We start from the raw sequence: 12,830 nt of genomic DNA on the forward strand, positions 1-12,830 counted from the left end.
CATGTAACAGCTCAAGAACTAGAGAACGGATTTTCATGACGTTTTATTATTATTATTAAATTGGCAAGATTTATTAAAAAAAATTTTAGCATTCTATCTCCTTTTTCCTGAAAGTGCACAGGTACGGATTTCTCGTATAAAATCTTTGTCAGTGTGCTAGAAGCACATGAGTCCTCTGTCGTCTTCTGATAATATTGTTCCATTGCTGCAACTCGTGAAATGACAAAGATTTTTTTAAAATATTTTTCCCCCTCTAGTTTTATTTTGCCCTGAGGCATAGGAATCATGTATACCATCTTATTCACACGTGAAATACTTTTCTGAAACATTTCTATATCATTTCATAGACAGTTTTAGAATATTAAAGTGTGATACAAACAAGTAGATTGTAGTCTTGTTGATGCAGTACAGTGGTTACCAACGTTTCGTAGTAAGTTACGAACTCCACATCTGTAGTGAAATCTGAGGTGACGTGATCTTTTCAAACACTGGTGGAAACCTACACCACCGCATAAGCAGATTCTGTAAACAATGATCTTCTTTTTTAGGAGCTGGGATTGGCCATCACCGATGATCAGATTTCGGAGATGGAGTCTCACGTCTATGATGTTGATTTTGCAAAGGCAGCAGCTGAGGAGAAGCTGACACGTCATGATGTCATGGCCCATGTCCATGTGTTTGCAGCTCTCTGCCCTAAAGCTGCCCCCATAATTCACCTGGGTGTGACCTCCTGTTATGTGGGAGATAATACTGTGAGTTCCAGCTGCATTGTCTCGTGGTACAACGCTGATTATTAGAGATCTGTTTAACATTTGTTTATGTTTCAGGATCTGATAATTCTGCGTGATGGGTTTGACCTGCTGCTTCCCAAGCTGGCTGGCTGTATCCAGAGGCTGGCTCAGTTCGCAGACAAATACAAGAATTTACCAACTCTTGGTTTCACTCATCTGCAGTAAGTTTATATCCTCTAGTGTTCTTCGTGAACAGTAATTAATTTATTGTCTGTCTGATAACAGAACCTCGAGGTCTTGCCGTTGGATGTCCTGAACCACCTCCGTACTCACAACTTATTTCTGTAAGATTCTGATTTATATTATTCTCTTACCAATTATTTAGGCATATTCACATTCTTGCAGATCATGTGTTAAACTCGCTTTGACCAACGTAACATTTGAATGGTTAAGAAAATGTTTCAAGTAGTTTAAATTTTTATTTATATCAGACATTTTTCCCGACTGCTTTACATATGAGTATTTTCCTTATATAATTTTATTAATCAGTTGATTTTTGTAATGGTGTGTTTTCTTTGAGTACAAACTGAATTTTTATTGAGGAATTCTGGTTGCCGTTAACATCAGACAAATATCTGTTCTGCTGCTTTGCTTGTATGTTGTCATAAAACTATTAGTACTTTATTGTTTGAATGCAATAATTTTTAAGGTTTTCCCTTTTACTTCTCAAAATTCTATATGCATTTTTGGCTTCTCCTACCGAGCTACATGTCTAGTCCGTCGGAACTTCCCTTCATTTCATTACCGTGACCGTATGCATAAGTCATTTAGTTCCTCATTGTAGAACATCCAAAACTGTGCTTATGTCAGAATTATTTTCTGCCAACTTTGTTGAAAAGTGCTTGTATGATTTGTGGTGTACATTTCATTTCCTAACCATTTATGACCCACAGTTCAAGGGGCATTGTGAACCATCTTTTTAAAATGTGTTTTACCATAGCAAAGAATACATTTTCATGTCCACACAGCTTGTCTGTTTCCCATTTCTCTACAGACCTGCTCAGCTGACAACAGTTGGCAAGCGTGCATGTTTATGGCTTCAAGAATTGATGATGGATGAAAGGGCGCTACGTCGAGCCAGAGATGACCTGAGGTTCCGTGGTGTGAAGGGTACAACTGGCACTCAGGCATCATTCCTTCAACTGTTTAATGGTGACAGTTCTAAAGTTAAAGCACTTGATCAGCTTGTGACTAAGATGGCTGGTTTTCAGTGCTCCTTCATCATCTGCGGCCAGACGTATCCTCGTAAGGTGGATGTGGAGAGCATTGCTGTTCTCAGCAGCCTAGGAGCTACCGTCCACAAGGTAATTACACTCAGTGACGTTCAGAAAATGTATTTTATATATATAAAGATGGTGCTTAATATTTATTTGTGAATATATTTGTTTGTATGAGACTTTTGTTTTCGATGAACACGTTCTGCAGATTTGTTCAGACATCAGACTGCTAGCCAATATGAAGGAATTGGAGGAACCATTTGAAACTACACAAATTGGGTCTAGTGCAATGCCTTACAAACGCAACCCCATGCGCAGCGAGAGAGCATGTTCCATTGCTCGCCATCTTATGACTCTGCAAGGTAACACCATTCAAACCGCAGCCACCCAGTGGATGGAGCGTACACTCGATGACTCAGCAAACAGGTGTGTGGTTGAATATTTCAATATAAGGACGTGAAATTACTCTTTTTGTGGCCCATTTATGTTTTTTTTCCACTTTTTCTTGTATTCCTTTATAGCTGTTAAATAGGTTGCCTCTTTAAGGCTTCGGCAGATCGAAGTATGCTCTGAAACCCAGGACATAAAATTCCATGCCCTTGAAATTTGAAAACCTCAGAAATGTAGCATGGATTTGAGTCCTGAAACATGTAATCCATATATCATCAATGGTAATTTTGTAGGGGAAGATGGAAAGGGATGTTTGTTTTCACGAGCCTACCCCAAGAGAAGTAAGTAAATTGTTGAATTGCACAGTCTGATCTGTTCTAGGTGGAGCCTGTCTCCCAAGCAACTTCTTCTTCTATTGCTCTCTGGTCCGTATTTGGTCCATGGCCTCCTCAATTCTCCTCTTCCATTTGGTCCTATCCTCTGCTGCCTTCCGTCTGTCCGAGGCTTTGATTGAGGTTTTGAAACATCTTCCTTTTTACGGTGCAAGGTTGTTAGCCTTGCGACCAACCCCCAACCTGGAGGACCAGGGTAAGTAAAGTTTGTCCCACTATACGCCATGTAGGCGTTTGGGGTGAGTGGAGGTATAGCTCCTCTCTTCCTTGACCTCGGCACTAGATGGGGGTGAGTGGTCAGCATCACGCCCCGGCCGGCTTTACCCCCGGGAAAGGACCCCGGTACCCATTGTAGAGGAGGCTGGGTGGGCCCCAGAGCCGGTTTGGACGCAGAGGCTAGAGGAAAAATCCTTTGCCCCCGTCGGGGATCGAACCCCGGCCGTCCAGCCCGTAGCTAGTCACTATACTGACTGAGCTATCCCGGCTCATGGAGGACCAGGGTACCTGTCTTAAGTCTGACCTCTCCCCCTCCACCAATCTTGCTACGGAGGCCCTACCAGTAGCTATGCTACCACCAGCATAGCTCTTGGGGTCACCGAGGTACTCAAGCCCCACCACCACGACAAGGTGCAGGTACAATTAAGTGGAGCTCCCTAGCAACTGTGTGTTTGATTTCCTGTCCTTCACAGATTTGCTAGTACTGCTAGCACCCTGTGATGTTATACAAAATTACTTGCTCACTGCAGGGTAATTTTGGGTTTCCATACTGTCAGGTTTCTTACTACTGAAGAGTACGTGTCCTTCGTTGGCCCTTCACTGTCCGCAGGTTTGCTGGTGTCTCCAATTCTTTAAGGTGGTGTGTCAGAACTCTTAGCAAAGAATACAAATACTAGCAGGAATGTTAAAAAAAACATGTGTTTCATGAATAGAACTGAATGTTTACAAATTGTCATGCATGGTGATCATAAGCGTTGGATGTGTTTCGGGGTATGCGTTCATCACATGTTATATTTAAGTTATTGTAAATAGTAACTGGATTTCTGCAGGAGGATCACATTGGCTGAAGCTTTCCTGTCGGCCGACAGTATCCTTGTGACGCTGCAGAACATATGTGAGGGAATTGTCGTGTACCCAAAAGTTATCGAACGTCACATCACGCAAGAACTCCCTTTTATGTCTGCTGAGAATGTTATTATGGCTATGGTGAAAGCTGGTGGAGACCGCCAGGTATGTGATACACCTTCCTGAAGATAATTATCTGCGCATTCTTTACTTATTTGTAGTGTTTATTTTTTTAAGATAGTGGGGTGTGAGTACCCAGACAGCAGCGTGAGGGAGGTCCCATGCATATTATCAAGTTTTATCACTGATGGCATTTTTCCGCTTTTCGAATGCAGAGAGCACTACTATTTAATGTGTTTGTGGTTCCTACATCACAGAAAATTTCTGCCTGTAACAAACAAAAAAAAGAATTTTTATGTGGTGAAAATTTCTCATGAATTAAATTTTACCATTATTTTTTCCATAGGTATGCCATGAGCAAATTCGAGTGTTTTCCCAAGAAGCGGGTACCCAGGTTAAGCAACATGGGATGGATAACGATCTTGTGGAAAGAATACGCAAGTCTCCATACTTCGCTCCCATTATACCTCAACTCGACACTCTCTTAGATCCAAAAACATTCATAGGAAGAGCGCCTGAGCAGGTGGGACAGTAACTGTGTAATAAAAATTAATACTTTTAAAGTGCCAAGTAATCAAAAAGCTGCATAGAGAAATTAAGCAGTACAGACACCTCATTTATATACATAAATCTTAGTTCTCTTCAAGGGTAGAATTTTACCTGCTAAGGATATGTGCATGTTCAGTAATGCTGCAGCAATAATCTGTTTAGGTTAGGACAAGGTATTTTGGTAATGTAAGAATACCAGGATCATTAACTTCCCACTTGAGTAATAATAATTGTACTTTTGAAAGTACATATTTTTGATTGCATGGTTTCATGTATCAGTAAACGTCGTGTTGTTTTGTGTATTATTTGGTGTCCATGTCTTATTTGTCCAGAGAAAAGAAAATTTGGCTTTGTTAATTGGTTGGTGCCCGCCACGATCTCATAAACTCTCAAATGTGCCCGTAGGCACAAAAAGGTTGGGGACCACTGCTCCAGGCTTTCCAACCACAATTTTGTAAATGTTTCTCATCTCCCGCATGAGTACATGTACTGCCTGTCTTATCCTCCATGATTTGATTATCACAGTAAGCTTCCATTTTGAAAGCATGATATGATGTTATCTTGTGATCAGTCGCAGCAACACATAATGTGTGGGGAGCTCCAGTCTTTCATTAACAGATTTCCTTCATCCCTTAAGTTATGAAGTAAAAGTGGTGGATTGTGTCTCTCATTTGACATTCAAATGTTTCAGGTGACTGAATTCCTTCAGGAAGAAGTGTATCCAGTTCTGAAACAGTATAAGGGAAAAACTGACAAAACAGCTGTTCTGGAAATATAGTAGTTATGATTTTGGATCAGATAAATTGTAAATACACTGGACATTAAATTCTGAGATAAAAGGAAATAATGGACAGTTCAATAAATATATGTGATTGTATAAGTATCTGAACGGTTATAATTCTTTATTATGAAATAAAATATTATTCTTTATAGTGTTTACTGCTCATCGCTTTTGTAAACACGTGTTGCAGGAAGAAATGTATATTGAGATTATGTGCTGTTTTGTATTCTACCTTGGGTCTGTAAGTCTAGTTTTATAATAAAAATATTGTTGGGTGTTGTTCTTTCTACATTTACTTACTTTCAGAACCCCAAACCCTATGGAGTTGAATGCTACCATAGTGGAGTGAAGATGAAAATATTTATTTCAGAAGGTATTTATCATTTATTTGTTTAACTTCTTTTAGCAATATATGGTAATTCATTTCATTATTGTGAATTATTTTATGAATAAATCATTGGTTTGTCTGTTAAGTGTTATATACTGTGTAGTTTGGGATGAGACTGCAATGTGTCGAATCCCTGCTCAGTTTCAGCAACGGCTGTTGGATGATCTCAGTCAGAACTATCTGCATTCTTGGATCAGCCAAGGAAGACCAGGCCTGCAAGATCTTCTGATTTGAACTCCTAGGTTATCTTTGGGGCACATGAAGGAGCTAATCTATGGGCATTGAACCAATGACAGACATTCACTCCTCTTCAAAGAATTTTGGATGCTACAAGTGACATTTGAACCAAACTGCGCATTCTTGAAGAAGTTCCAACTTTAATAATGGATTCTGCTCAATCACAGGTGGGAATTTTCAACACTTTTTGTAACATGTTTCATTATTAAATAACCCATATTTCAGTTTTATTTTAGTGTTGTGGAATATGCCATTAAAACACTTTATCTCTAGGATGAATTTAGTTTACTTTGAAACTATCATAACTTCGTAACCTTTCCAAGCACTTTCCCATGCACAAAGTTATTAATGAAGCTTTATATTAAATTTAAACTCATTATAGAGTTCCCTTGTACCTACTCATGCCTTTAGGACTAAAAATTAATGTAATAACAAAGACGGGGTGCAGTTTAGATCAGAATTTTATTAAGATTCTTGAAATATAATTTTTTGTAATGCATAATAAAACTGATTTAACAGAATTTTACAATATTGTTTTTTTATAATGTACAAATTATATGAAAAACAGAAATTTACAGTAGATAATTACACATGTTATCACAGTATGACTTATTTGATGATGAATAAGGTTACTTAGTATTTAGACACATGAAAGATTGAAGTGAACAAGAAACTAGGTACTTCGCATGTTTAAATTTGCACTGAACAAGTGATCATAAAGCTCAAGTGTTTTCTAGTAAATATTTTATGTTGAATGTATGTCATAATCATTAATTATTAAATGTGCATGCAATTTGTTATGAAATGAATACTAGTTTAAAGAACTAAAAACTCTGATAATCAATGGATAGAGAAATTTGCTTAAAATGAAACAGATTCATGAGAAAGTTGATATAGAATAATAATTTTCAAAGAAGTTAACACAGTCATAAAACACTGATGAGTGAGGAACAGGCCACATGTTTAACATGTAGGACAGTTTCTTATATAAATTCTTCAATTGGAAAATTTACCTACACAGGGCATAGAAAACTATCGTATTTGCTGGAGTATAAGACATATTCTGTCACTAGGAAATGCTGCATAAAATCTAAATGAGTCATACAGTTCAATGGCATGGCAGTTTTTTTCCTTTAAAATTTGGTTGTCATGTAGAGGCTGAAAAATAGGGTAATCAAAACAATGGACGTAATGTTATTTCATTATAGTAATAAGAAGAGACCATCAAGTATTTGTATGAACATCTTATAAAACTTTATAGAGATTTTAAGGTACTATAAAAGGGCCACTTTAAAAAAGTCATTAATTAGTTTCTGATCAACACTTCGAGCATATTTTTTTGAAACCATAAAATAGGAAAGTAAAAGCTTGCTAGTAGCAAGGTGTACACCAGACATTTCTTACCGAGTATGTTGGTATACCTGATTATGTAACTTTGTACATTTTTTCAGAGCCTAAGACTAAATATAATATAACAAATTTGGAAGTCTTCTATTTAATTTTTCTTGTTTCACATATATGAATTTATTCTGTGATAATGTTGCACTCTATGCAGTCAGCTAAACCCATTAAGTTGGTAATGCATTTCCGAATTTGTGAGAGTTGAAAAGCATTTATAAATTATTTGTACGAGTTTATACCATAATATTGTGTTACAGCAAAATATGTAATTTCGTTGCTAGTAGCCGGAATTGATTCTGATGAACAGCAAGGGAAATTAATATTATCCTTCTTTTGTTTTTTTTCTCTCATGTCACTCCTTTGCGGAAAATGTCGTCATCTATTCAAAACTGTCATTAAGTGTCATATGGTGGTGAGAAGTGGACAAGAGTACTTTGTTTTTAAATGTAATGCATGTAATTTTATCTAGCTATAAATTCTAGTTATTTTTATAAGCTATTTGTTGATATCTGATTTAAATCTTTTGGTTAAATTAATATTTAATAAATAGGTTGTCATGCTTTAAATTAGAACTTTGTAGTTACACAAAGTAAAAATCTTTATAGTGGCTGCCTGCCTAGTTTACAGTAGTAAATATCTTATTTGTAACCGACATTTTCATTTTAAAAGCAACATTTTGAGGTTAGAAACAATAAGAGTTAATATACTTAATGCCATACAAATTATATACATTCATAACCTAATTTAATAGCCGCATAGTCGTTTTCGTCACATTTCTTAAACTCCTATATAATCCTACATTAACACTAAGTAGATGATTGTAAAACTTTATCATGGATGGTAGATACACTTATTGTGATGTCTGTAGAAAGTTTTCCAAATCCTTGATTTCTTTGTTGATTAATCTAGCAGCAAGTTTAGTGGATCCTGTGTATTTCTTCTAATTGATTCTTTCTGTTTCTTCAGCATGTTGACTCTGAGGAATTGCTTTTCCACATTCTTGATGGTGTCATAGGGTAAGTTGTCAGCTATAGTACCTATGGTACACAAAACAAACAGTGTGAATGCTAGAAAATGTTCAGTGTACTATGTGACATCCTAATAAACAGATTTGTATAAGTTTGATGCAGGACCAGTTCCATATATTACTGAGCTTAAATCTCTGATCTTACAAATTTTAATTGTTTTGTTCATATGTTGATACTTTGTAGTAAATGCATGTTGCATTAAATTATGCCTCCTTTGATAATATACACAAACTCTAACATGAAGTGTTTAATGAACTGATGGCATAGATTCATATACTCACCTTGTAACAGTCTTGTAATCTGTAGGGGCTTCATCTCCTGGTGATAATGTTTATTGCAAGTTTAATATTCTGGCATTATGCCAGTTTATTTATTGCAATCATATTTTGGATTTTCATTTATTGTGGATAGTATATAATAATTCTTCTTTTCTTTACGCACTATCTTCTTACTTGTCTTCTGATTTTGGTAGTAGAAATTGTACATGGTTAGCTGTGTTGTTTTTCCCTCCATGGCAATGGATTTCTTTCCATAATAAAATGAAGGAATTGTTTATGGTTAGTGGAGGTCCGTATTATTATTTTTGTAGGGAAGGAAAGTTGTGCTCACTGCCATTAATATTAGTAATAAACATTAGCAGTTAAAGGTACTGGTAACAAGAATTGCAGATAATTAAGTGTGTAAAGAACTAATTTATTCATGAGAGTAAAGAAACAGAAAGCATGCAGAACAATTTTAATATGAAAACAGATTCTGGAGAATTGAATAAAGATGATATAGACATATGTTGTTGGATCTAGAATAACAGAGGAGTTGAGTATGAAGAAACTAATTGTGAGCAGAGAGTGAAGGTTGGCTGTCAACAGAAAATTGAGAATATATAAAGATGGAGGGTGGATACTGGGAATCCCACAGATAAATGGGGAACTTTAAAAACATGCTACATAGAGCCTAGATGTTAGGGGTGTTTGTAACAGTACGAAGTAAGACAGACACAGGTGGAGGCTAGTCACAGAAATTATTGCAGATAAAATCAATTTCATGTGTGGAAGGAATACTCAGAAAACATAGAACACAAAGTTCTGAAACAATGAAAGAGAATAAAGTGTAAGAGCATGCAAAATGGCTTGAAAATAATGTAAGGTAAATTTTAGAACAAAATAAGGGATATTATTCTTTTGGCAGAAATGTGGAGACAAAAGTGTATAAAATTGCAATAGATTATTAGTCAGAATGAAAGTGAAAAATTAGTATAAATTTAAACATGCATAACTACATTGTTTCTGACAACGTGGAGATAAAGGGAGATATCAACATGGACCACATTAAAAGTGAAAGAGAATGAATACAAACATTAGTAATGCATATCAGTGCCCGTTAAAACATGCAAGAATAAAAACCTGGAAGAGTGTATGAATGAATATGCATCATATAAAACAGATATCAGTATGTGATACATACATAAAAGGTAAGACAGTATGAGAATTTATTTTTATGACAGACACACAACCTGCATTTCAGTGTCTGTACAACAGGCAAATTCTGGAATGAAGACAGGGAAATAGATTTTAGAATATGTAGGCTTGTGCACAATAAATATTTTTATTCAGATTGGATAAAGAAAGCTTCAAGCAAAGAATGATATAAATCATACATATGAAATAATAGGGAAGAACTGAGAAATTTAAGCAAAGAGAATTCATGTTAAAGATAAAAAGAGTGTGAAAGGTTGATGGATTGAGAACTTTCATACACAGAAATGAAATGAAATGAAACAAGCACACATATGAAGGAGGAAAAACAAGAGAAATGACACCCAGAGATGTTTCATGTTGTAAAAGTAGCATATGTGTAAGGTTGATAAAGTGAAAGCTGTTTCAAACAGAGAATTGAAATAAAAAACAAATAATAAGGAAGGATAAGTGAAATGTCGTAAACAGAGAACAGATGTTTCAAAGGGGAAGACAAGTTGCTGCCCTTGACATAAATTTAACATATATATAGAAACTAAGATTGAAGAACAAGACAAACATCATGCAGAGAAAACGATTCTGAAAGGAAATGCAGAGTTAGAATTACCATGCACAGACTTTAAATAAAAGTATTAAAATGAAGACGGAAAAATAAGGAGTTTCAACAAACAGCCTATATCAGATTATGGAAACAGAAGGCTGATCTACAAAGAAATGAAGTGAGACACATATAATTATGAAGGAAGAAGAGAAAAAAAGGCATACACAGAGAAAAGATTTCTTGAAAATAAGATGTAGAAAGTCTGAGTGAGAGTTGTCATGCACAGAAATGAAATGAGAGAAAGGTTTAAGAAGGAAGAGGTGAGAAATACATACTCAGAGAAAAGATTTCTTGAAAATAAGATGTAGAAGGTCGGAGTGCATGCTGTCATGCACAGAAAAGAAACGAGAGAAAGGTTTAAGAAGGAGGAGGTGAGAAATACATACTCAGAGAAAAGATTTCTTGAAAATAAGATGTAGAAGGTCGGAGTGCATGCTGTCATGCACAGAAAAGAAACGAGAGAAAGGTTTAAGAAGGAGGACGTGAGAAATACATACTCAGAGAAAAGATTTCTTGAAAATAAGATGTAGAAGGTTTGAGTGAGAGTTGTCATGCATAGAAATGAAACAAGAGAAAGATTTAAGAAGCAAGAGGTGAAAAATGCATACACAGAGAAAAGATTTCTTGAAAATAAGATGTAGAAAGTATGAGTGAGAGTTGTCATGCACAGAAATGAAACGAGAGAAAGGTTTAAGAAGGAAGAGGTGAGAAATACATACTCAGAGAAAAGATTTCTTGAAAATAAGATGTAGAAGGTCGGAGTGCATGCTGTCATGTACAGAAAAGAAACGAGAGAAAGGTTTAAGAAGGAGGAGGTGAGAAATACATACTCAGAGAAAAGATTTCTTGAAAATAAGATGTAGAAGGTCGGAGTGCATGCTGTCATGTACAGAAAAGAAACGAGAGAAAGGTTTAAGAAGGAGGAGGTGAGAAATACATACTCAGAGAAAAGATTTCTTGAAAATAAGATGTAGAAGGTCGGAGTGCATGCTGTCATGCACAGAAAAGAAACGAGAGAAAGGTTTAAGAAGGAGGAATTGAGAAATACATACACAGAGAAAGGTTTCTTGAAAATAAGATGTAGAAAGTCTGAGTGAGAGCTGTCGTGCACAGAAATGAAACGAGAGAAAGGTTTAAGAAGGAAGAGGTGAAAAAAGGCTTACACAGAGAAAATATTTCTTGAAAATAAGATTTAGGAGGTCTGAGTGAGAGCTGTCGTGCACAGAAATGAAACGAGATAAAGGTTTAGGAAGGAAGAAGAGAAAAAAGGCATACGCAGAGAAAAGATTTCTTGAAAATTAGATGTAGAAAGTCTGAGTGAGAGTTGTCATGCATGGAAATGAAACGAGATAAAGGTTTAAGAAGGAAGAAGAGAGAAAAAAGTCATACACAGAGAACAGAGTTCTTGAAAATAAGATGTAGAAAGTCTGAGTGAGAGTTGTCATGCATGGAAATGAAACGAGATAAAGGTTTAAGAAGGAAGAAGAGAGAAAAAAGTCATACACAGAGAACAGAGTTCTTGAAAATAAGATGTAGAATGTCTGAGTGAGAGTTGTCATGCACAGAAATGAGGTGAGATGAAGGTTTAAGAAGGAAGAAGAGAAAAAAAAGTCATACACAGAGAACAGAGTTCTTGAAAATAAGATGTAGAATGTCTGAGTGAGAGTTGTCATGCACAGAAATGAGGTGAGATGAAGGTTTAAGAAGGAAGAAGAGAAAAAAGGCATACGCAGAGAAAAGATTTCTTGAAAACAAGATGTAGGAAGTCTGAGTGATAGCTGTCGCGCACAGAAATGAAACGACAGAAAGGTTTAAGAAGGAAGAGGTGAAAAAAGGCTTACACAGAGAAAATATTTCTTGAAAACAAGATGTAGAAGGTTTGAGTGAGAGTTTTCATGCACAGAAATGAAACGAGATAAAGGTTTAAGAAGGAAGAAGAGAGAAAAAAGTCATACACAGAGAACAGAGTTCTTGAAAATAAGATGTAGAAAGTCTGAGTGAGAGTTGTCATGCATGGAAATGAAACGAGATAAAGGTTTAAGAAGGAAGAAGAGAGAAAAAAGTCATACACAGAGAACAGAGTTCTTGAAAATAAGATGTAGAATGTCTGAGTGAGAGTTGTCATGCACAGAAATGAGGTGAGATGAAGGTTTAAGAAGGAAGAAGAGAAAAAAAAGTCATACACAGAGAACAGAGTTCTTGAAAATAAGATGTAGAATGTCTGAGTGAGAGTTGTCATGCACAGAAATGAGGTGAGATGAAGGTTTAAGAAGGAAGAAGAGAAAAAAGGCTTACACAGAGAAAAGATTTCTTGAAAACAAGATATAGAAAGTCTGAGTGTGAGCTGTCGTGCACACAAATGAAATGAGAGAAAGGTTTAAGAAGGAGGAGGTGAGAAATA

The 12,830-nt window shown here is 36.0% G+C and overlaps 2 protein-coding genes and 1 long non-coding RNA gene across 4 annotated transcripts in view; 2 read left to right on the forward strand and 1 right to left on the reverse strand.

Moving 5' to 3' along the window:
• The window catches only part of Adsl (adenylosuccinate lyase), a 33,912-nt gene extending 28,331 nt beyond the window's left edge, over window positions 1–5,581 (forward strand). For both annotated transcript variants that reach the window (XM_022081317.2, XM_022081316.2), the window contains exons 2-8: window positions 549–752; window positions 828–952; window positions 1,786–2,095; window positions 2,217–2,434; window positions 3,837–4,017; window positions 4,319–4,495; window positions 5,213–5,581. In XM_022081317.2, the coding sequence (XP_021937009.1) occupies window positions 549–752; window positions 828–952; window positions 1,786–2,095; window positions 2,217–2,434; window positions 3,837–4,017; window positions 4,319–4,495; window positions 5,213–5,299 (1,302 nt within the window). In that variant the 3' untranslated portion in view covers window positions 5,300–5,581. The remainder of the gene's footprint in view (window positions 1–548; window positions 753–827; window positions 953–1,785; window positions 2,096–2,216; window positions 2,435–3,836; window positions 4,018–4,318; window positions 4,496–5,212) is intronic.
• Window positions 5,582–6,370: 789 nt separating this feature from the next.
• LOC110838269 (uncharacterized) lies at window positions 6,371–11,019 on the reverse strand. Its single transcript, XR_015533566.1, has 2 exons — window positions 8,638–11,019; window positions 6,371–8,365 (listed from the first exon to the last, which is right to left on the reverse strand). It is a non-coding gene; the product is annotated as an uncharacterized LOC110838269 (long non-coding RNA).
• eIF2Bepsilon (eukaryotic translation initiation factor 2B subunit epsilon) overlaps window positions 7,682–12,830 on the forward strand; it is a 50,375-nt gene continuing 45,226 nt past the window's right edge. Inside the window, exons 1-2 of the mRNA XM_022081306.2 lie at window positions 7,682–7,774; window positions 8,295–8,344. The gene's annotated coding sequence lies outside the window, so the exon portion shown is untranslated. The remainder of the gene's footprint in view (window positions 7,775–8,294; window positions 8,345–12,830) is intronic.

The sequence above is a fragment of the Zootermopsis nevadensis genome, unplaced genomic scaffold (genome assembly GCF_977971745.1).
Source record: "Zootermopsis nevadensis isolate Lab colony 2312 unplaced genomic scaffold, Znev_1.0 Znev_ptg000003l, whole genome shotgun sequence".
NCBI classification, from domain to species: Eukaryota; Metazoa; Arthropoda; class Insecta; order Blattodea; family Termopsidae; genus Zootermopsis; species Zootermopsis nevadensis.